Here is a 22,902-nt window from a genome sequence, read left to right on the forward strand (position 1 = left end):
AGAGGGGAGAAACGGAGAGGAGAGGTGGAGAAGAGGAGAAGAGAGGGGAGAAAAGGAGAAGAGAGGGGGAGAAGAGAAGAGGGGAGAAAAGGAGAAGAGAGGGGGAGAGGAGAGGGGGAGAAGATCCGAGGTGGGAGGAGAAGAGGAGAGGAGAAGAGAGGGGAGAAAAGGAGAAGAGAGGGGGAGAAGAGGAGAAGAGAGGGGAGAAAAGGAGAAGAGATGGGGAGAAGATCCGAGGTGGGAGGAGAAGAGGAGAAGAGAGTGGAGAGGAGAGGGGGAGAAAAGGAGAGGGGAGAAAAGGAGAGAAGAGAAAATGATAAGAGGATAAGGGGGAGAGGAGGTGAAGAGAAGTGGAGAAGAGGAGAAGAGAGGGGAGGAGAGGGGGAGGAGAGGAGAAGAGAGGGGGAGATAAGGTGAGGGGAAGAAGAGGAGAAAGGGGGGAGGAGAAGAGGGGGAGAGGAGGAGAGAGGAGAGGAGGAGAAAATGAGAGGGGAGGGGAGAAGAGGAAAGGGGGAGAAGAGAGGGGAGAAAAGGAGAAGAGAGGGGAGAAGAGGAGAAGAGAGGGGAGGGGAGAAGAGGAAGGGGGGAGAAGAGGAGAAGAGAGGGGGAGAAGAGGAGAAGAGAGGGAGAAGAGGAGAAGAGAGGGGAGAAGAGGAGAAGAGAGGGGAGAAAAGGAGAAGAGGAGAAGAGAGGGGAGAAAAGGAGAAGAGAGGGGGAGAAGAGGAGAAGAGAGGGGAGAGGAGGAGGGGATAGGAGGAGAGGGGGAGAAGAGAAGAGAAGATGACAGGGGGAGAAAAGGAGAAGAGATTGGAGAGGAGGAGAGGAGAGGGGGAGAAAAGGGGAGGGGAAGAAGAGGAGAAGGGGGGGAGGAGAAGAGGAGAGGGGGAGAAGAGAGTGGGAGCAAGGAGGAGAAATGGAGAGGGGGAGAAGACAAGAGGGGTGAGAAGAGGAGAGGAGAGGGGGGAAGAGGAGAAGAGAGGTGGAGAAGAGAAGAGGAGAGGGGGAGAAGAGAAGAGGAGAGGGGGGAAGAGGAGAGGGGAGGGGAGAAGAGGAGAGGGGGAGAAGAGAAGAGGAGAGGGGGAGGAAAGGAGAAGAGAGGAGGAGAAGAGAGTGGAGAGGAGAGGGGGAGAAGAGAAGAGGAGAGGGGGAGAAAAGGAGAAGAGAGGAGGAGAAGAGAGTGGAGAGGAGAGGGGGAGAAGAGAAGAGGAGAGGGGGAGAAAAGGAGAGGGGAGAAAAGGAGAGAAGAGAAAAGGATAAGAGGATAAGGGGGAGAGGAGGTGAAGAGAAGGGGAGAAGAGGAGAAGAGAGGGGAGGAGAGGAGAGGGTGAGAAGAGGAGAGGGGGAGGAGAGGAGAAGAGAGGGGGAGATAAGGTGAGGGGAAGAAGAGGAGAAAGGGGGGAGGAGAAGAGGGGGAGAGGAGGAGAGAGGAGAGGAGGAGAAAATGAGAGGGGAGGGGAGAAGAGGAGAAGAGAGGGGAGAAGGGGAGAAGAGGAGAAGAGAGGGGAGAAGAGGAGAAGAGAGGGGAAAAGAGGAGAAGAGAGGGGAGAAAAGGAGAAGAGAGGGGAGAAAAGGAGAAGAGAGGGGGAGAAGAGGAGAAGAGAGGGGAGAGGAGGAGGGGAGAGGAGGAGAGGGGGAGAAGAGAAGAGAAGATGAGAGGGGGAGAAAAGGAGAAGAGAGTGGAGAGGAGGAGAGGAGAGGGGGAGAAAAGGGGAGGGGAAGAAGAGGAGAAGGGGGGGAGGAGAAGAGGAGAGGGGGAGAAGAGAGTGGGAGCAGGGAGGAGAAATGGAGAGGGGGAGAAGAGCAGAGGGGTGAGAAGAGGAAAGGGGAGGGGTAGAATTGGGGAGAAGAGGAGAAGAGAGGAGGAGAGAAGGGGGAGAAGGGTGGAGAAGATGAAGATGAAGAGTGAGGTGGAGAAGGGGGAGAAGAGGAGAGTTGGAGAAGAGAGGTGGGAGAAGAGGAGAGGGGGAGAAGGTGAGTGGGGAGGAGAAAGGAGAGGAGGAGAAAAGGAGAGGGGAGGGGAGGGGAGAAAAGGAGAAGAGAGGGGGAGAAGAAGAGAGGGGAGAGGAGGAGAAGAAAGGGGGAGAAGATCAGAGGTGGGAGGGGAGGGTGGAAGAGCAGAGGGGTGAGACGAGGAGAGGGGAGGGGTAGAATTGGGAAGAAGAGTAGAAGAGAGGGGGAGGAGGGGAGAAGAGTAGAGGGGGGAGTTGAGGCGAAGAGAGGGAGAGATGGGGAGACGATGAAGAGAGAGGGGGAGAAGGGGGAGAAAAGGAGAGGGGGGAGAAGGGGGAGATGAGGGGGGGAGAAGAGGAAAGGAGAGAAGAAAAGAGGGAGAAAAGAGTAGAGAGGGGAGGAGAGGGGCGAGGATTGGAGTGGAGAGGAGTTCATTAACTCAATTCTACTGACACTGTTTGTCTATGGAGATTGCATGGCTGAGTGCTTGATTTTATACATCTGTCAGGAAGGGGTGTGGCTGAAATAGAGTCCACTAATTTGAAGGGGTGTCCACATACTTTTGTATATATAGTGTATGTACACATGGGTGTTGTTGCACCATACCAACGATAAGCCTGTCTTCCCCATCACATCATGAAAGGTCATGTTGATGTTCATTTAACCTCTGCCTCTCTCTTCCTCTGACTCCTCCCTTTCTCCTTTGTTTCTCTCTGTCTCTTTCTCTCTCTTTCTCCTCTGTCTCTCTCTTTCTCCTCAGATCTCCAGGCTCAAAGCGTCAGTCCACCAGGTAGGTAGAGTATAAATCTACAGTGATTATAGCAGTTCAATATTAGTCAACTTTATTATCCCACATGGAGAAATTCATGTGTCCATACAAACCATTCTAAAACCCAATAACAAGTAGTGTTTTATGGAACTACTAATACTTGTCAACCACAAAGCATTACTGCTGTTAGAATAACAGAATCACTGTCATCATCTGTCCTCACCACTGTGTTTTCCTCTCTGCTGTTTACAGCTGAAATCTCAGTCAGACTGGTGGATGGGACCACTTCCTGTTCTGGGACAGTGGAAGTCTTCTACAGAGGAGAGTGGTTGAGTCTATGTTCTAGTTGGTGGAGAATGATGAGAGAGATTAAGGTTGTGTGTAGAGAGCTGGACTGTGGGAATCCTGTAGCTGAATCTAGAGGACCTCTGTTTGAAGATGGAAGAAGAGGAGTCACACTATATAGTAGTTGCTATGGAGATGAGTCTTCTATTAGACAGTGTGACATCACAGGAGGACCTGGTTTCTGTGATGGTGAATATTATCGTCATGTGACCTGTTCAGGTAAGAGACTGGTCATATTGAGAGATTTATTTATACATTATACAATATTACCATGTATCATGTTTTATGTGTTTTTATTTCATTTAAATAGAGGGAGAGATGTCAGATGTATTTAAACATTATATTTGTGTTTGTCATATTGGTTTATGGGAGATGTTCATGGGCAGATCATTGTAGTTCAGATGGTACTGAAGTGAAGCTGCCTGATGGATGTCCAGCTGTTTATTTTCTATAAAGTGAAGTGAACTTATTCCTGTCTCCTGCCTGCATTATTCCCAACCCGATCCTGAGTGACTAAGAACCCATTTCTACCTCTTACAGTATCAAACATAGCAAACTACAATCTTTTATCCAACATATTTGTGTTTTGTCCTTGACAGTGTCATCAACAAAACTGATTGAATGTTCAACCAACTCTTTTTCTCCAGAGTCTGTGCGGCTTGTGGATGGAGCTGGTCTCTGCTCTGGGAGAGTGGAGGTGAAGTCCAATCAGTCCTGGGCCTCAGTGTGTGAAGCTGACTTTGACCGGCAGGATGCAGAGGTAGTCTGTAGGGATGTTGGCTGTGGGTCTCCTGCAGCTCTACAGGGGGGGCTCTATGGAGAAGGTGAGGGTCAGACCTGGGATAAAGAGTTCCAGTGTAAAGGCAATGAGTCCCTTCTCCTGGACTGTGACACCTCAGACAGAAAACACAACACCTGCCCACCTGGTAATGCTGTTGGACTCACCTGCTCAGGTAAGAAACAGTTTGTCACTCAATCAACATTGTTTCTCACCTGGAGTGAAGAATATGAGAGACAATATAGGTGTGTTTTAGTGAGAAAATAGTAAGATTACTGTCTCTCTCTCTTCTTTTCTCAGAGCCTGATGATGTGAGGCTGGTGGGAGGAGGCAGTCGCTGTGCTGGTGGAGTGGAGCGGTACTACCAGGGAGAGTGGAGGATTGTGGGAACTGAAGACTGGGACCAGGAGGATGTAGCTGCAGTAGTGTGTAGACAGCTGGGTTGTGGCTCCACTGTTTCAGTTCTTCCTGGAAACACCACTAGAGGGTTTGGAGTTTCCTGTTCTGGGTCTGAGTCTTCACTGAGGGAGTGTAGAAGATCAGATGATCTCCTTCCTGGATTCACAGTGATCTGCTCAGGTAATAACAACATATTATAATTATATTCAACTGATTTCCTTCATTCATACAACTTCCTCTGCACCTCTCATGATGACTGTTTAACTTGTCAGTCTGCTTTACTAAATAGATCACTCAGTCAAGTAGGAATCAAATACAACTTAAATATCCCAGGATGCTTTTGTATGTGAGTGTTATCTCAGTGAACGTCTCTACTCACTACCAGTGTCACGTCATGTTATTGTCACATCTAAATGAGGAAAGTAGTTGAGGAGCTACGTTTTATTTTTCTCTCCTCTTGTTCCAGATGTCCTGCTTAAGCCTGATATCAACATATGTTGTCTCAGTGACTGTAGGCCCACTACTCATGTTGCCCTGTGAGGGAGGGTGGCTGGCACTGTTACATGATCATGTTGTTGTCATATCTATAGGAAACTAGTTGAAGGTTTTTCTTGTTCTCTTTTATTGATACAGTCCAGCCTGATATCTTCCTGACTGACTCAATGGGAGGGGTCTCCAGGGGCCACCAGGGGTCCGAGATGTTCAGGGGCTACAACTTCACCATCACCTGCTCCACTCAGCCACAGTACCCAGGAGGCTCCTTCCTCCTCACGTTCACCGGCTCCAACATACAGCAGATCCAGCCAGCTGTCAATCACTCTGCTGCCTTCCTCTTCCCTGCTGCAGATGACTCCCACCAAGGGAACTACAGCTGTGTTTATGAGACTGATGTTTTCTCTCATAGCTTCTCCTCTGAGAGTGAGCTCCTCTCCCTCACCATCACAGGTAACTGAACATGAACCAGACAAATAACTTTGTCATTGACAGATTTCCCACAGATCTATGTGATGATGATCAGTCCCCTTATCAAAGGTATTTCTGTTTGCAGCCTCTCCTCTGCCAGCCTTCATCATCAGACACGTTGTAGTGCTGCTGATCCTACTGACATCCATCACCACCTCCTACCTGTACTACAAGGTAAAGACATTGACTCAGACGTTACAAGTCATTTAAACTAGAGGGTGAGGGTGAGGGGTAGAGGGAAGGAGAGAGAATGGAGATACTGGAGAGTAAATGTCTGACTGTTGGTGCTGTGTCTCCCTAGCCCACCAGGAGGCAGAAGAGAGTGAACAGGGTGAGCAGCATGGATCTTTATGTCAATGCCATGGAGATGGTCTCTCTGAGCTCCAGAGCTGAAGCTGGACCGGGAGAGGAGAGAGCAGCCCAGGGGATGGAGTAGGAGTAGAATGAAGCTGACCCTACATGCTGATCTTAGGTCAGTTTTGTGTTTTAAATCGATGGTCAGCAGTGGACTGGTGTTTAAAATGTGGTGACAAACCTGAAGTGGTTCTAATTTTAATAACAAGTTCAGAATTAGTTTATCTTTCTAGAACCTTGGACGAAATCTAAAAGGAGTGATTGCAACCACCATTATTCATTTAGTTTGGTTTTTACCACCAGAGAAACATGGGGTTTTGGGTAACATGGGGTTTTGGGTAACATGGGGTTTGGGTAACATGGGGTTTGGGTAACATGGGGTTTGGGTAACATGGGGTTTTGGTAACATGGGGTTCTGGGTAACATGGGATTTGGTAACATGGGGTTTGGGTAACATGGGGTTTTGGGTAACATGGGGTTTTTGGTAACATGGGGTTTTTGGGTAACATGGGATTTTGGTAACATGGGGTTCTGGGTAACATGGGATTTGGTAACATGGGGTTTGGGTAACATGGGGTTTTGGGTAACATGGGGTTATGGGTAACATGGGGTTTTGGGTAACATGGTGTTTTGGGTAACATGGGGTTTGGGTAACATGGGGTTTTGGTAACATGGGGTTTTGGGAAAAATTGAATTTTGGGTACCATGGGGTTTTGTTAACTTGGGAATTCGGTAACATGTGATTTTGGTAACAATCGGTTTTTAATTATTTTAAGAGAGCAGCTCAATTACGTCTGTTTCATGTTCCAGTATTGCTTCTTATCTTCATTTATTTGTCTTATTTAGTGTCTCTTAGATTCTTTATCTTATTTAGTGTCTCTTAGATTCTTTATCTTATTTAGTGTCTCTTAGATTCTTTATCTTATTTAGTGTCTCTTAGATTCTTTATCTTATTTAGTGTCTCTTAGATTCTTTGTCTTATTTAGTGTCTCTTAGATTCTTTATCTTATTTAGTGTCTCTTAGATTCTTTATCTTGAAGTGTTTCCATTATTAGTCCAGGTATTATTATAATCATCTGTTCATTCTTTGTATTTTGAATTTTTTTTTAATAAAGGGGTTTGTTGTTGTTTACCCCTCATGATGTTATTGATTATAAATGTTATGATATTGATTATGATGTAGATTAGTGTTATGATGTTGCTCTCTAAACTGCCATGTAATCAACTGGATGCTTTTAATAAAATTACAGGCTGTCAGTCTTGTGTGATTTAATTATTAGACAGACTACAACATACAGTATGAATTAACTGAGATCAGTCTGTGTGATTCCCCTCTTGGACAGACTACAACATACAGTATGAATTAACTGAGATCAGTTTGTGTGATTCCCCTCTTGAACAGACTACAACATACAGTATGAATTAACTGAGATCAGTCTGTGTGATTCCCCTCTTGGACAGACTACAACATACAGTATGAATTAACTGAGATCAGTCTGTGTGATTCCCCTCTTGGACAGACTACAACATACAGTATGAATTAACTGGTCATACATTTGGCAGGAGGATAGGAAGTGCATCTCAGTTTCCACCTCATTTTGAGGTCTGTGTGCACATAGCCTGTCTTCTCTGGAGAGCCAGGTACTGACCTGTATATAGTCCTGCTATTGTTATTTTACTGTTGCTCTTTAATTACTTGTTACTTTAATTTCTTATTCTTATTCATTTCAGCATTTCTTTTGAAAGTTTCCCAACTAAATACTGGTATGTTGAAAGCTGTTGTGTAGGTCAGTGGGGTAGTGGTGACAGGAGAAGTGGGTATACAGTACTCTAATTTAGTAAAACGATGTGAAATATTATATGGGAAACAGTGACATACACTCTGAATGACCTAAAACTGTAAATACCCATATTGGTCTTTCACAGTCAGACCAACCCAAGCTGTACTGTTCAGTAGGATAATAGTAGACCAACCCAAGTGGTACTGTTCAGTAGGATAATAGTAGACCAACCCAAGCTGTACTGTTCAGTAGGATAATAGTAGACCCACCCAAGCTGTACTGTTCAGTAGGATAATAGTAGACAACCCCAAGCTGTACTGTTCAGTAGGATAATAGTAGAACAACCCAAGCTGTACTGTTCAGTAATATAATAGCAACAGTAGTGATACATGGTTAGGTAGGACACAAGATATCTGTTAGATAGGAACAACAGTAGTGATACATGGTTAGGTAGGACACAAGATATCTGTTAGATAGGAGCAACAGTAGTGACACATGGTTAGGTAGGACACAAGATATCTGTTAGATAGTAACAACAGTAGTGATACATGGTTAGGTAGGACACAAGATATCTGTTAGATAGGAACAACAGTAGTGATACATGGTTAGGTAGGACACAAGATATCTGTTAGATAGGAACAACAGTAGTGATACATGGTTAGGTAGGACACAAGATATCTGTTAGATAGGAACAACAGTAGTGATACATGGTTAGGTAGGACACAAGATATCTGTTAGATAGGAACAACAGTAGTGATACATGGTTAGGTAGGACACAAGATATCTGTTAGATAGTAACAACAGTAGTGATACATGGTTAGGTAGGACACAAGATATCTGTTAGATAGGAGCAACAGTAACGTTAGTGATACAAACCCTCAATGTGAAGTGATATTAATCCATAAATACAGAGCACAAGTACAACCCTTTTATATAAACCTTTTACGGTAGTAAGAAAATAAACATTAACTTAATATTTCAACAAGTCACCTGCTAGTAAATCACCTGCTGGTAATAACTAGCGTGACATTGTAGTGCAGAGACCAACGGTGCTCGTTAGCTCGTCATTAACACGGCTAGCTAAGACAGCAACAACTTGGTTAACTGGCTGAAATAGGTCTTCAATTCATGAACGGCTAAATAAATATCTACAGAGCCACATTCGCTATTGACTTTAGGATATGTGAACCAGTTTTCCAAAACCACTATTGTGTTATACAGTTTGAAACAGTTTTTATGTACAGAGGAAGAGGACGCGAACCTGCTCTCAGAATATCTGTCAGACTGAGGAGCGGGCAGACCAACTTCCCAAATAGGGGAGAAGCACTCAAAACACACTAGTTGTTCTTTCAAAGAAAATTATACAAAAATGGTAAGTCCGAAGACCTCTCGTATTACCAACCTTACTACAATGGCAGCAAATATTTTAATGAATTCAGTAACACATAATGAAAGGAAACGTTATTTATATCACCCCTTTTCCTGAGGTGAATGGTTTCACCCACTACTCTCCCGGAACTGAGGCTTTGACATCAACAGTTTCACTTTGTTCCACCTTTGGTGAGCAAAACAGCTAATAACGTAGCTCAATACTGACATTATCCTCCATCGAGATATCTGTTCATATCTAAATACATGGCTCTGCTTTGGTCTATTCCATTGATATTGTCAAACTGAACATTACATTGAACATGTGAGTCATTTAGCAGACGCTCTTATCCAGAGAGACTTACAGTAGTGACTGGATACATTTTCATACGTTGCATTGGCAGGACAATTCCATTAGTAGTTGGGAGGAGAGCAGAAACAGCCTAACACCTCCACTGATACTGTGTAACCGGTCTGCAGTCAACCAGCCATCCAGACTGAAGTGAAGGCCTTGTTACAGAATGAAAACACCTTCTCTTTCGTCGGCATGGCAACCTGTAAACATGTCAGTGGCGTCACAATGTTGCACAACAGCAGCAGAACATTGGATGGAGGGTCATTGTGTCATTACACAGTGTCCCTGTCTATTCTACTGTATTGGTACATGTGGTATTACAATACATTAGAAGATCTGTAGACGGCAGCATTGAAACAATTTACAACACATCGTCAACTAGCAACCTACTCTGTTTCAGTGCTGTTTAAATATCCCACTTATTTTATTCTGCTGTTAGACGCCATCAGTAGAGACAGTCAGGAAAATAGTCTTTGGAGCAAGGTTTTTTACTGTCAAACCTGGGAAGTGTGTCTATATAGGTAAGTACATATACAATTAGGATTTTACTTTAAGGTCAAATGTACTGTAACTGTCTAGTTGTGAAGAGAATCTAAATATATTGTTTACTGATCTCCTCTCCATTCTAGCACCATACGTTCTGTTGTTTATTGTCCTCCTCCCCATTCTAGCATTCTAGGGCCATTCCCCCCAGAAATGTCCGGGAACTTGCAGGTGCCTTGATGGAAGAGTGGGGTAACATCCCACAGCAATAACTGTTAAATCTGGTGCAGTCCATGAGGAAATGCACTGCAGTACTTAATGCAGCTGGTGGCCACACCTGATACTGCCTGTTACTTTTGATTTTGACCCCCTCCCCCCTTTGTTCAGGGACACATTATATATTTCTGTTAGTCACATGTCTGTGGAACTTGTTCAGTTTATGTCTCAGTTGTTGAATCTTGTTATGTTCATACAAATGTTTACGCATGTTAAGTTTGCTGAAAATAAAGGCAGTTGACAGTGAGAGGACGTTTCTTTTTTTGCTGAGTTTAGTTCTTACTGACAGACTGGGTTGGTAGAAGGAGACAGGGGAGGAGAGAGAGATGAGAGAGAGAGAGAGAGAGAGAGATAGGACTTAATGACAGACTGAGTTGGTAGAAGGAGACAGGGGAGGAGGGAGAGAGAGATGAGAGAGAGATATAGGACTTATTGACAGACTGAGTTGGTAGAAGGAGACAGGGGAGGAGGGAGAGAGAGATGAGAGAGAGAGATAGGACTTATTGACAGACTGGGTTGGTAGAAGGAGACAGGGGAGGAGGGAGAGAGAGATGAGAGAGAGAGAGAGGACTTAATGACAGACTGAGTTGGTAGAAGGAGACAGGGGAGGAGAGAGAGATGAGAGAGATGAGAGAGAGAGATAAGACTGAGTTGGTAGAAGGAGACAGGGGAGGAGGGAGAGAGAGATGAGAGAGAGAGAGATAGGACTTAATGACAGACTGAGTTGGTAGAAGGAGACAGGGGAGGAGGGAGAGATAGACTGACATTTAAATTAGCTGAATATATTTTCATTACTGACTTCTCACCAGTGATGTCATCATAACCAGTATAATTTTCCTTTCTTGGCCCAGCCCAGCCTGCCCCTGACATATAGCATCAGGCCTGTTGAGTTGACTTGGGTAACAGACCTCTAGCTTCTACACCACATCCCCCCTTCTCCTGCTCTAACATGAGACCTCATCAGTACTCATTTTGGGTGCTGGTACTGTTTATATTTAGGTGCTGGAACATTAAGCCAATATTCTATAAGAGGTGAACTCAAGCAGTAGAAAGTTAGAGGTGATATTATAGCACACACTATGCGTAACTTTGCTGCTCTGCCAGCAGTTTCCTGTGGAGTTTTTCTAATGTCAGTGTTTCCTGTAGGTAGGTGTGTTTAACTGATCTTATCCGCTTAGTTTGTCACGTCATAGAAGTAGGGAAGTAATGAGATAGAAGTCATATAGTCTAGCAGTATTTCTCACTCTTCAGTCCTCTCTTCATGACAGTAGACTTGTTTCGCTCAGTGGAGCCCCAGTTAGAGACAGATATGATACCTGCAGTGGTACTGATGACCCTGTTGTGGAGCACAGGTAAGATGCTCTTATACTGATATACACTTGTGACAGTTACTGAGATATGTTTTGATATTGTAAGAAATATTATAATTTGCAGGGTTAGTAAAATAACATACAACTGGAAGCAGACAGTAAAAATGTGTCTCAAAGCAGGACAATGATGTGATCACCTGTAAATGTACTTTACTGTAGTCTAACTGTCCATCTGGGGACAGGCACTAATGTCAGTTAAGTTGTGATGGTGTCATGCGTCTGGGGAGATGGTGTCATGTGTCTAGGTAGGGGAGTGGAGAGAGAAGGGAGGGTGGAGAAGTGGATGGGAGAGAGATTTTTGGAGGAGAGAGAATGATAGAGAAGGGGAGGGGAGAGAGGAGGGGAGGGGACATTTGTGGAGGAGAGAGAAATTGTCTCAGTCAGCCGGCTCCACTAGGGCCCTCTCAGTCAGCTGGCTCCACTAGGGCCCTCTCAGTCAGCCGGCTCCACTAGGGCTCTCTCAGCCAGCCGGCTCCACTAGGGCCCTCTCAGTCAGCCGGCTACACTAGGGCCCTCTCAGCCAGCCGGCTCCACTAAGGCCCTCTCAGTCAGCCGGCTCCACTAAGGCCCTCTCAGTCAGCCGGCTCCACTAAGGCCCTCTCAGCCAGCCGGCTCCACTAGGGCCCTCTCAGCCAGCCGGCTCCACTAGGGCCCTCTCAGTCAGCCGGCTCCACTAGGGCCCTCTCAGCCAGCCGGCTCCACTAAGGCCCTCTCAGTCAGCCGGCTCCACTAAGGCCCTCTCAGTCAGCTGGCTCCACTAAGGCCCTCTCAGTCAGCCGGCTCCACTAGGGACCTCTCAGCCAGCCGGCTCCACTAGGGACCTCTCAGCCAGCCGGCTCCACTAAGGCCCTCTCAGCCAGCCGGCTCCACTAAGGCCCTCTCAGCCAGCCTGCTCCACTAGGGCCCTCTCAGCCAGCCGGCTCCACTAAGGCCCTCTCAGCCAGCCGGCTCCACTAGGGCCCTCTCAGCCAGCTGGTGTGTGTAGGAGAGTGTGAGATGTGTGTACAAAACATAGAAGTACAAATTACATGATTACACACTGTGGTATTTTACCCAACAGAAACGGGAGCTTGTCAATATTATATTTGTTTTCAAATTATTTTGGGGTCTTTGTAATCTGAGGGAAATATGTGTCTCTTATATCGTTGTACATTTGTCAGGAGGTTAGGAAGAACAGCTCAGTATCCAACTCATTTTGTGGGCAGTGGGCACATAGCCTGTCTTCTCTCTGCCTACCTCTCTCAATAGCAAGGCGATGCTCACTGAGTCTGTCAATTGTCCATTTTTTTCTCCGTTTTTTCTCAGTCACGGTGGTCAGATAGTTTGCCATCGTTTATCTACGTTTGGTTATAATTTGTTTGGGCCAGACTGTCTGAGTTCTGTCCTGAGGCTTTGTTGGGTTAGTAGTGGTTTGTGAACTAAGCTTCAGGACCAGCTGGATGAAGGGACTTTTCTCTATGTTCATCTCTTGGTATTTCAGTGCTGCTCTCTTGGTTTTATGTGGTTATAGACATTGAAGACTTGTTTCTGGATATTAATTAGTGATGGATATTAATTAGTGAGGGATATTAATTAGTGATGGATATTAATTAGTGATGGATATTAATTAGTGATGGGTATTAATTAGTGATGGATATTAATTAGTGAAGGATATTAATTAGTGATGGATATTAATTAGTGATGGGTATTAATTAGTGATGGATATTAATTAGTGATGGATATTAATTAATTATTCTGTCCAACATTATTTGGGTCTTTTTCTAAGAATGTTTATGCAGATAGTACATAACTCAACTCTCTCCCTGACCCCCACCAGTCTAGTACATAACTCAACTCTCTCCCTGACCCCCACCAGTCTAGTACATAACTCAACTCTCTCCCTGACACCCACCAGTCTAGTACATAACTCAACTCTCTCCCTGACCCCCACCAGTCTAGTACATAACTCAACTCTCTCCTTGACCCCCACCAGTCTAGTAAATAACTCAACTCTCTCCCTGACCCCCACCAGTCTAGTACATAACTCAACTCTCTCTCCAGTCCCCACCAGTCTAGTACATAACTCAACTCTCTCCAACACAATTTCATTCCTACCTTTTGATTTAGTTTTCATCCCAAGGGAAAGGTTTGGAAACACCTGCACATACATTAACACAGAAACAGCACAATTCATCTCATATGACCTAGTAGTACTGTAGAGCTCTTTAACATCCACACAATATACACTACATTACATCCTCCATATAATTAATCTCATATGACCTAGTAGAACTGTAGAGCTCTTTAACATCCAGACAATATACACTACATTACATCCTCCATATAATTCATCTCATATGACCTAGTAGAACTGTAGAGCTGTTTAACATCCACACAATATACACTACATTACATCCTCCATAGAATTAATCTCATATGACCTAGTAGAACTGTAGAGCTGTTTAACATCCACACAATATACACTACATTACATCCTCCATATAATTCATCTCATATTACCTAGTAGAACTGTAGAGCTGTTTAACATCCACACAATATACACTACATTACATCCTCCATATAATTAATCTCATATGACCTAGTAGAACTGTAGAGCTGTTTAACATCCACACAATATAGCTGGGTCTCCCTGTTCTGTCCCTATGTGTCCACTGCCCTGCAGAGCCCCAACCCAACACATCCTACTCAGCTTTAGGGTCTGAGTGAAACATTCATTATTGGTTTCAGGTGTATTAGGTCAAGGCCAGAGTGACAACACACAGGACAGCAGACCCCCAGGGCAGGACTGAACAACCCAGCAGCTATTGAAAACAGGAAGTGGGCATCTTTTCAATACAGACTCCTTTTGTTGTACTGTTTTCAATATAAGACATCCAGACCTTATTCAAGTTGTCCAGTAAACCCTTATAAGAGGTGAACTCAAGCAGTAGAAAGTTAGAGGTGATATTATAGCACACACTATATGTGTAACTTTGCTGCTCTGCCAGCAGTTTCCTGTGGAGTTTTTCTAATGTCAGTGTTTCCTGTTGTTATGTGGGTTTAACTGATCTTATCTGCCTAAAAGTTTGTCACGTCATAGATGTGACCTGAGTCAAACTCAACAGGCCTGATGCTATATGTCAGGAAGAGAGAGAGAACGAGAGAGAGAGAGAGGGGAGGGGGTAGTGGAGAGAGAGAGGAGGGGAGGGAACAGAGGAGAGAGTAGTGGAGAGAGAGAGGAGGGAAGGGGAAAGATGAGAAAGTAATGGAGAGAGAGAGGAGGGGAGGCCAGAGGAGAGAGTAGAAGAGAGAGAGAGAGGAGGGGAGGGGACAGATGAGAGAGTAGTGGAGAGAGAGAGGAGGGGAGGAGACAGAGGAGAGAGTAGTGGAGAAAGAGAGGAGGGGATGGGACAGAAGAGAGAGTAGTGGAGAGAGAGAGGAGGGGATGGGACAGAAGAGAGAGTAGTGGAGAGAGAGAGGAGGGGAGGGGACAGAGGAGAGAGTAGTGGAGAGAGAGAGGAGGGGAGGCCAGAGGAGAGAGTAGAAGAGAGAGAGAGAGGAGGGGAGGGGACAGATGAGAAAGTAATGGAGAGAGAGAGGAGGGGAGGCCAGAGGAGAGAGTAGAAGAGAGAGAGAGAGGAGGGAAGGGGACAGAGGAGAGAGTAGTGGAGAGAGAGAGGAGGGGAGGGCAGAGGAGAGAGTAGTGGAGAAAGAGAGGAGGGGATGGGACAGAAGAGAGAGTAGTGGAGAGAGAGAGGAGGGGATGGGACAGAAGAGAGAGTAGTGGAGAGAGAGAGGAGGGGAGGGGACAGAGGAGAGAGTAGTGGAGAGAGAGAGGAGGGGAGGGGACAGAGGAGAGAGTAGTGGAGAGAGAGAGGAGGGGATGGGACAGAGGAGATAGTAGTGGAGAGAGAGAGGAGGGGAGGGAGACAGAGGAGAGAGTAGTGGAGAGAGAGAGGAGGGGAGGGGACAGAGGAGAGAGTAGTGGAGAAAGGGAGTAGAGGAGGGGACAGAGGAGAGGGTAGTGGTTTGTCGACCAATCACGTTCACGTTGTCATGCTGCGTCACGCGGTTGCTAAACCAATCACCACGAAATCCCTTCTCAAAGTCAGTGTACTTCATGTCGAGAAACTGCCTGTTTTCATCAAAAGTACGTTCTGTCACGATTCCAAAGCTATACAATACTACAGACAGCAAGTTCATTATCTCACATCTCCGAAAATATCTGGAATGTTGTACTTCTTGTTGACAAAACTCATGATAATGTTGTGTTTTTGATCTAGAGCCCAATAGACCCATTCAAGCCTTAAAAGAGCGCTCTCCTTGTCCCAGAATCACCCAGAATGCACTGCACCGCCTATTGAGGTAGCAAGGGCAACGTTTCCCATCTCCTCAACAGTATTTCTGAAGTTGTGAATGTTAGATTCCACTCTGGGAGACACATCGATCTGAAGGTTGAATATGGTGAGATTGTAGACTCCTAAATTGATAGTACAGTTTGTTTAGGTGATTTAACAGCTTCCTCACATGCTGATATTGTCTTTGGTATTATTGTGTGTAGATACACTTAGCTAGCCAGGTAGCCAGCCAGCCCGCCCACACAGAGAGCATTGCATTGTGGATGTTGTAGTCGACTTGAGCTGCAACAGATTTCCTCAACGATGTTCCATCTTGTTACCAACCTTATTAAAAGTGTTCATTAAAACAAATCAGCATGTTTGTTGGATGGAATCAGTGTAGATGTTCTGCTGTGTATCGAGGTGTTTATATGAAAGTGGTAGATTTGTAATTCTTTCCCAGAGAAAGTTCTGGATTACTTGTCTTTGGGTGACCTCAGTCTTTGACGATTCAGCTACTTTGTTCACAGTCCTACTGTAATGTTCTGGGTGTAGCTGATGCAGAGGAGTCAGGACAGTAGAGATGAGTAACACATGTAACTTTACTCAAATATTCCAATAACGTGTCGTAAATACCGAGCCCACAGTAACACACCAAACATACATAAAACAATCCCGCACAAAAACCATGGGGAAAACAGAGGGTTTAATAATGAACATGTAATTTGGAATTGGAACCAGGCGTGTAAAACAAAGACAAAACAAATGGAAAATGAAAAGTGGATCAGCGATGGCTAGAAGGCCGGTGACGTCGCTGCCCGAACAAGGAGCGGGACCGACTTCTGTGGAAGTTGTAACAGTACCCCCCCTTGACGCGCAGGGCGATCCGGATGGAGACGGTGGAACTCCCGCAGCAACGAAGGGTCCAAAACGTCCTCCACCGACACCCAGCATCTCTCCTCCGGACCGTACCCCTCCCACTCCACGAGGTACTGAAGGCCTTTCGCCCGATGCCTCGAGTCCATTATGGCTCAAACAGCATACGCCGGGGCCCCCTCGATGTCCAGAGGGGGTGGAGGAACCACCTGCACCTCAGACTCCTGGAGTGGACCAGCCACCACCGGCCTGAGGAGAGACACATTAAACGAGGGGTTAATACGGTAATCGGAGGGAAGCTGTAACCTGTAGCAAACCTCATTCAGTCTCCTCAGGACTTTGAACCGCGGGCCCAGCTTCCGGCAGGGCAGGCAGAGGGGCAGGTTTCGGGTCAAGAGCCAGACCAGTGAAAACCCGATGGCGGAGGTGAAAACCAGAGGTATGGCTGACCGAGACCCCCAGACGTTCCATAAACGCCCTCCAGACCCTTGACGTGAACTGGGGACCTCGATCAGACACTGGCACCCCATAGTGCCGGAAGACGTGTGTAAACAGGGCCTCCTCAGTCAGGGCCGTAGGGAGACTGGGAAAAGGAAGGAGACGGCAGGACTTAGAGAAATGATCCACAACGACCAGGACCGTGAGGGAGGAAGATCCGTGAGGAAGTCCACCGACAGGTGAGACCACGGTCATTCAGGAATGGCTAAGGACTGTGGGCTCTGTACGTAACGCCCCCTCGATGTCCACGTCCAGCTCCCACACTACCGGTGCCACCAGGCAAGAGGCCGGAAGTTCGGGAGTGTGATCTATGGACCACTCCTCTGATCTATGATCAGTGATCTATGGACCGCTCCGTCTCCACGCTGCCCGGATGTACTCCAGATTGCGCTGGTCAGTCCAGATGAGAAAAGGGTGTTTAGCCCCCTCAAGCCAATGCCTCCACACCTTCAGAGCCTTGACAACAGCCAACAGCTCCCGGTCCCCCACATCATAGTTTCACTCCGCCGGACTGAGCTTCTTCGAAAAGAAAGTACAGGGGCGGAGCTTTAGTGGCGTACCCGAGCGCTGAGGGAGCACGGCTCCTTTCCCAGATCCGGATGAGCCAGCAGGGGAGCCGAGGTCAACAGAGCCCTCAGGTGACCAAAAGCCCTGTCCGCCGTCCACTGCAGTCGCACCGGTCCCCCCTTCAGCGGTGAGGTAATGGGAGTCGCTACCTGACCAAAGCCCTGGATAAACCTCCGGTAGTAGTTGGCTACCTGACCAAAGCCCGGATAAACCTCCGGTAGTAGTTGGCTACCTGACCAAAGCCCCGGATAAACCTCCGGTAGTAGTTGGCTACCTGACCAAAGCTCCGGATAAACCTCCGGTAGTAGTTGGCTACCTGACCAAAGCCCCGGATAAACCTCCGGTAGTAGTTGGCTACCTGACCAAAGCCCCGGATAAACCTCCGGTAGAAGTTGGCTACCTGACCAAAGCCCTGGATAAACCTCCGGTAGTAGTTGGCTACCTGACCAAAGCCCTGGATAAACCTCCGGTAGTAGTTGGCTACCTGACCAAAGCACCGGATAAACCTCCGGTAGTAGTTGGCTACCTGACCAAAGCCCCGAATAAACCTCCGGTAGTAGTTGGCAAACCATAGAAACCGCTGCACCTCCTTTACCTTCGTGGGAGTCGGCCAATTACGCACAGCTGAAATGCAGTCACTCTCCATCTCCACCCCTGAAGTGGAAATGCAGTCACTCTCCAGGAGACAGACTGTTAGAAGAACAGACATTTTTCAGCCTTGACGTACAGGTCAGGCTCCAACAGTCGACCAAGTACCATGTGCACCAGGGACACACACTTGGCGCGTGTAGCGTAGTACATCAGAATGTGGTCGATATATACACCACTACACCCTGCCCGTGCAGGTCCCGGATAATCTCGTCTACAAAGGCCTGGAAGACATCAACCCGTACGGCATGACGAGGTACTCATAGTGCCCTGAGGTGGTACTAAATGACGTCTTCCACTCGTCCCCCTCCCAGATACGCACCAGGTTGTAAGCGCTCCTGAGATCCAATTTTGTGAAGAAGCCCTGTGCATTGACTCTATCGCACTGGATATGAGAGGCAGCAGGTAGCAGCAGGCAATATCAGTGTGAACACATCTGATTGGACTAGATCCATGTTGCGGTGAGACACGTCTGATTGGACTAGATCCATGTTGAGGTGAGACACGTCTGATTGGACTAGATCCATGTTGAGGTGAGACACGTCTGATTGGACTAGATCCATGTTGAGGTGAGGCACGTCTGATTGGACTAGATCCATGTTGAGGTGAGACATGTCTGAGTGGACTAGATCCATGTTGTGGTGAGACACGTCTGATTGGACTAGATCCATGTTGAGGTGAGACACGTCTGATTGGACTAGATCCATGTTGAGGTGAGACATGTCTGATTGGACTAGATCCATGTTGAGGTGAGACCATTCCATGTCTTTATTGGTTTGTGTGAGAAGGCAGTTTGGGAGAAGGTGGTGGACCGTTTGAGGATTCTACAGTTCCCCTGGTGGAGGTTCTTGGAACACTGATATTTAAGTCTGAGGTTGATGAAAACAAATTTGGTGCTGAAATGTTGTGTGTTATCTTGAATACCAGGCAGATGTTGGAGTACAGAATGAAATGGAGAGGAGAGGGGAGGAGAAGAGGGGGGGAGTAGAGGAGAGGAGAAGGGGAGGAGAGGAGAAGTGGGGGGGAGTAGAGGAGAGGAGAAGGGGAGGAGAGGAGAAGTGGGGGGGAGTAGAGGAGATGAGAAGAGAAGGGGAGAAGGGCAGAGGGGGATAAGAGGGGGGAGAAGAGGGGGAAGATAGGGGCAGAAGAGTAGATGATAGGCAGAATAGGACAAGAGAGGGGGAGAATAGGACAAGAGAGGGGGAGAAGAGGAGAGAGAAGAGGGGAGGGAGGGGAGGGGAAGAAGAGGAGAGGGGGAGGAGAGGAGAAAGGGGAGAGGAGGGGGAGGGGGAGAAGAGGAGAAGAGAGGGGGAGAAGAGGGAAAACAGGAAAGGTGGAGAAGAGGAAAGAACATTTACAATCTCTACACTGTATTTCTGATCAAATTGATGTTATTTTAATGGACAACAAATGTGCTTATCTTTCAAAAACAAGGACATTTCTAAGTGACACCAAACTGTTGAACGATAGTGTTTTTCTGTTTTTTATTTCTAATAAATTAGCAAGCATTTCTAAATACCTGTTTTTTCTGTGTCATTATGGGGTATTGTGATGTCATTATGGGGTATTGTGATGTAATTATGGGGTATTGTGATGTCATTATGGGGTATTGTGATGTCATTATGGGGTATTGTGTGTAGATTGATGAGGATGTTTTTTAAAATTACATTTAGAATAAAGCTGTAACTTAACAAAATGTGAAAAAGACAAGGGGTCTGAATACTTTCCTAATGCACCAATACGTACATGAAGGCAGGGTAAAGTGACTAGACATCAGGATAGATAATAAGGTATTTGAGGTAGATATGTACATGAAGGCAGGGTAAAGGGACTAGACATCAGGATAGATAATAATAAGGTATTTGAGGTAGATATGTACATGAAGGCAGGGTAAAGTGACTAGACATCAGGATAGATAATAATAAGGTATTTGAGGTAGATATGTACATGAAGGCAGGGTAAAGTGACTAGACATCAGGATAGATAATAATAAGGTATTTGAGGTAGATATGTACATGAAGGCAGGGTAAAGTGACTAGGCATCAGGATAGATAATAATAAGGTATTTGAGGTAGATATGTACATGAAGGCAGGGTAAAGGGACTAGACATCAGGACAGATAATAACGTATTTGAGGTAGATATGTACATGAAGGCAGGGTAAAGTGACGACATCAGGATAGATAATAATAAGGTATTTGAGGTAGATATGTACATGAAGGCAGGGTAAAGTGACTAGATATCAGGATAGATAATAATAAGGTATTTGAGGTAGATATGTACATGAAGGCAGGGTAAAGTGACTAGACATCAGGATAGATAATAAGGTATTTGAGGTAGATATGTACATGGAGGCAGGGTAAAGTGACTAGACATCAGGATAGATAATAATAAGGTATTTGAGGTAGATATGTACATGGAGGCAGGGTAAAGTGACTAGACATCAGGATAGATAATAATAAGGTATTTGAGGTAGATATGTACATGAAGGCAGGGTAAAGTGACTAGACATCAGGATAGATAATAATAAGGTATTTGAGGTAGATATGTACATGAAGGCAGGGTAAAGTGACTAGACATCAGGATAGATAATAAGGTATTTGAGGTAGATATGTACATGAAGGCAGGGTAAAGTGACTAGACATCAGGATAGATAATAAGGTATTTGAGGTAGATATGTACATGAAGGCAGGGTAAAGTGACTAGACATCAGGATAGATAATAATAAGGTATTTGAGGTAGATATGTACATGAAGGCAGGGTAAAGTGACTAGACATCAGGATAGATAATAAGGTATTTGAGGTAGATATGTACATGAAGGCAGGGTAAAGTGACTAGACATCAGGATAGATAATAATAAGGTATTTGAGGTAGATATGTACATGAAGGCAGGGTAAAGTGACTAGGCATCAGGATAGATAATAATAAGGTATTTGAGGTAGATATGTACATGAAGGCAGGGTAAAGTGACTAGACATCAGGATAGATAATAATAAGGTATTTGAGGTAGATATGTACATGAAGGCAGGGTAAAGTGACTAGACATCAGGATAGATAATAATAAGGTATTTGAGGTAGATATGTACATGAAGGCAGGGTAAAGTGACTAGACATCAGGATAGATAATAATAAGGTATTTGAGGTAGATATGTACATGAAGAACAGAGCAGAATAAGTACATTGTCAATGTAACAGTGTGTGTGTGTGTGTGTGTGTGTGTGTGTGTGTGTGTGTGTGTGTGTGTGTGTGTGTGTGTGTGTTGTCGTGTCTTTGGCTATGCCGGAATAATTGCTATGACATGCTATTCTATAAAATAATTTATCCGTAATTAATATCACCTGATTGAGCTAATCATGTATATAAGTAATTAACTAAAAAAAGTTTTGAGAATGACACAAATATGAATTTTCACAAAGTCTGCTGCCTCAGTTTGTATGATGGCAATTTGCATATACGCCAGAATGTTATGAAGCGTGACCAGATGATTTCCAATTAATTCAATTCCCTCTTTGCCATGCAAATGTATCCCAAAACAACATTTCCACTGCATTTCAGCCCTGCCACAAAAGGACCAGCTGACATCATGTCAGTGATTCTCTCGTTAACACAGGTGTGTGTTGATGAGGACAAGGCTGGAGATCACTCTGTCATGCTGATTGAGTTCAAATAACAGACTGGAAGCTTCAAAAGGAGGGTGGTGCTTGGAATCATTGTTCTTCCTCTGTCAACCATGGTTACCTAAAAGGAAACACGGGCCGTCATCGTTGCTTTGCAGAAAAAGAGGCAAGATATTGCTGCCAGTAAGATTGCACCTAAATAAATCATTTATCAGATCATCAAGAACTTCAAGGAGAGCGGTTCAATTATGTGTTTCTACCATATTTAGTTTACCAGTCATTTCAGTGAAGGGACCAAGTGCACACATTAGGAGAAAGGAGAGATAATTGGGACAATGCTTCTTTCTGGTCTACAGTCCTGCGTCTGTGACACCAGATTACCACCTAGTGGCCATAAGAGGAACTGTCCTGTCAGTGTGTTTTTACTGCTGGCTTAAAACAACACATGACCTGAAAACAGGATATGATTCATGTGTGAGTACTAAAAATATATATTTTTATCAAATTGTTTGCTGTAGCGTTAAGAACCATGAAAAACATCCCCAAACCATGATTTGTCCTCCACCAAACTTTACAGTTGGCACTACGCATTCGGGCAGGTAGTTTTCTCCTGGCATTAGCCAAACCCAGATTTGTCTGTCAGACTGCCAGGTGGTGAAGCATGATTCATCACTCCAGAGAACATGTGGTCAAAGCTCCGGAGTCCAATGTCGGAGATCTTTACACCACTCCAACTGACGCTTGGCGTTTCCCATTTGTATCTAAGGCTTGTGTGAGGCTGGTCGGCCATGGAAACCCATTTCATGAAGCTCCCAATGAACAGTTCTTGTGCTGGCGTTGCTTCCAGAGGCAGTTTTGAAACTCGTTAGTGAGTGTTGCAACAGAGGAAAGCCGGTGTTGCTCCTAGACGTTTCCACTTCACAATAACAGCACTTACAGCTAACCGGGGCAAATCTATCAGGGGAGACATTTGACCATCTGACTTGGAAAGGTGGCATCCTATGATGTTGCCATGTTGAAAGTCACTGAGCTCTTCATTAAGGCCATTTTACTGACAATGTTTGTCTATGGAGATTGCATGGCGGAGTGCTTGATTTTATGCATCTGGCAGGAAGAGGTGTGGTTGAAATAGTATCCACTAATTTGAAGGGGTGTCCACATACTTTTGTATATAAAGTGTATGTACACA

At 45.5% G+C, this 22,902-nt stretch overlaps 1 protein-coding gene across 2 annotated transcripts in view; it reads left to right on the forward strand.

The window, feature by feature from the left end:
* LOC110512116 (CD5 antigen-like) overlaps positions 1–22,902 on the forward strand; it is a 75,578-nt gene that overhangs the window by 16,493 nt on the left and 36,183 nt on the right. For both annotated transcript variants that reach the window (XM_036933978.1, XM_036933979.1), the window contains exons 2-5: positions 2,711–2,740; positions 2,972–3,283; positions 3,712–4,017; positions 4,143–4,421. In XM_036933978.1, coding sequence (XP_036789873.1) covers positions 2,711–2,740; positions 2,972–3,283; positions 3,712–4,017; positions 4,143–4,421 — 927 coding nt within the window. The remainder of the gene's footprint in view (positions 1–2,710; positions 2,741–2,971; positions 3,284–3,711; positions 4,018–4,142; positions 4,422–22,902) is intronic.

Source organism: Oncorhynchus mykiss, chromosome 10 (assembly GCF_013265735.2).
Source record: "Oncorhynchus mykiss isolate Arlee chromosome 10, USDA_OmykA_1.1, whole genome shotgun sequence".
NCBI lineage: Eukaryota > Metazoa > Chordata > Actinopteri > Salmoniformes > Salmonidae > Oncorhynchus > Oncorhynchus mykiss.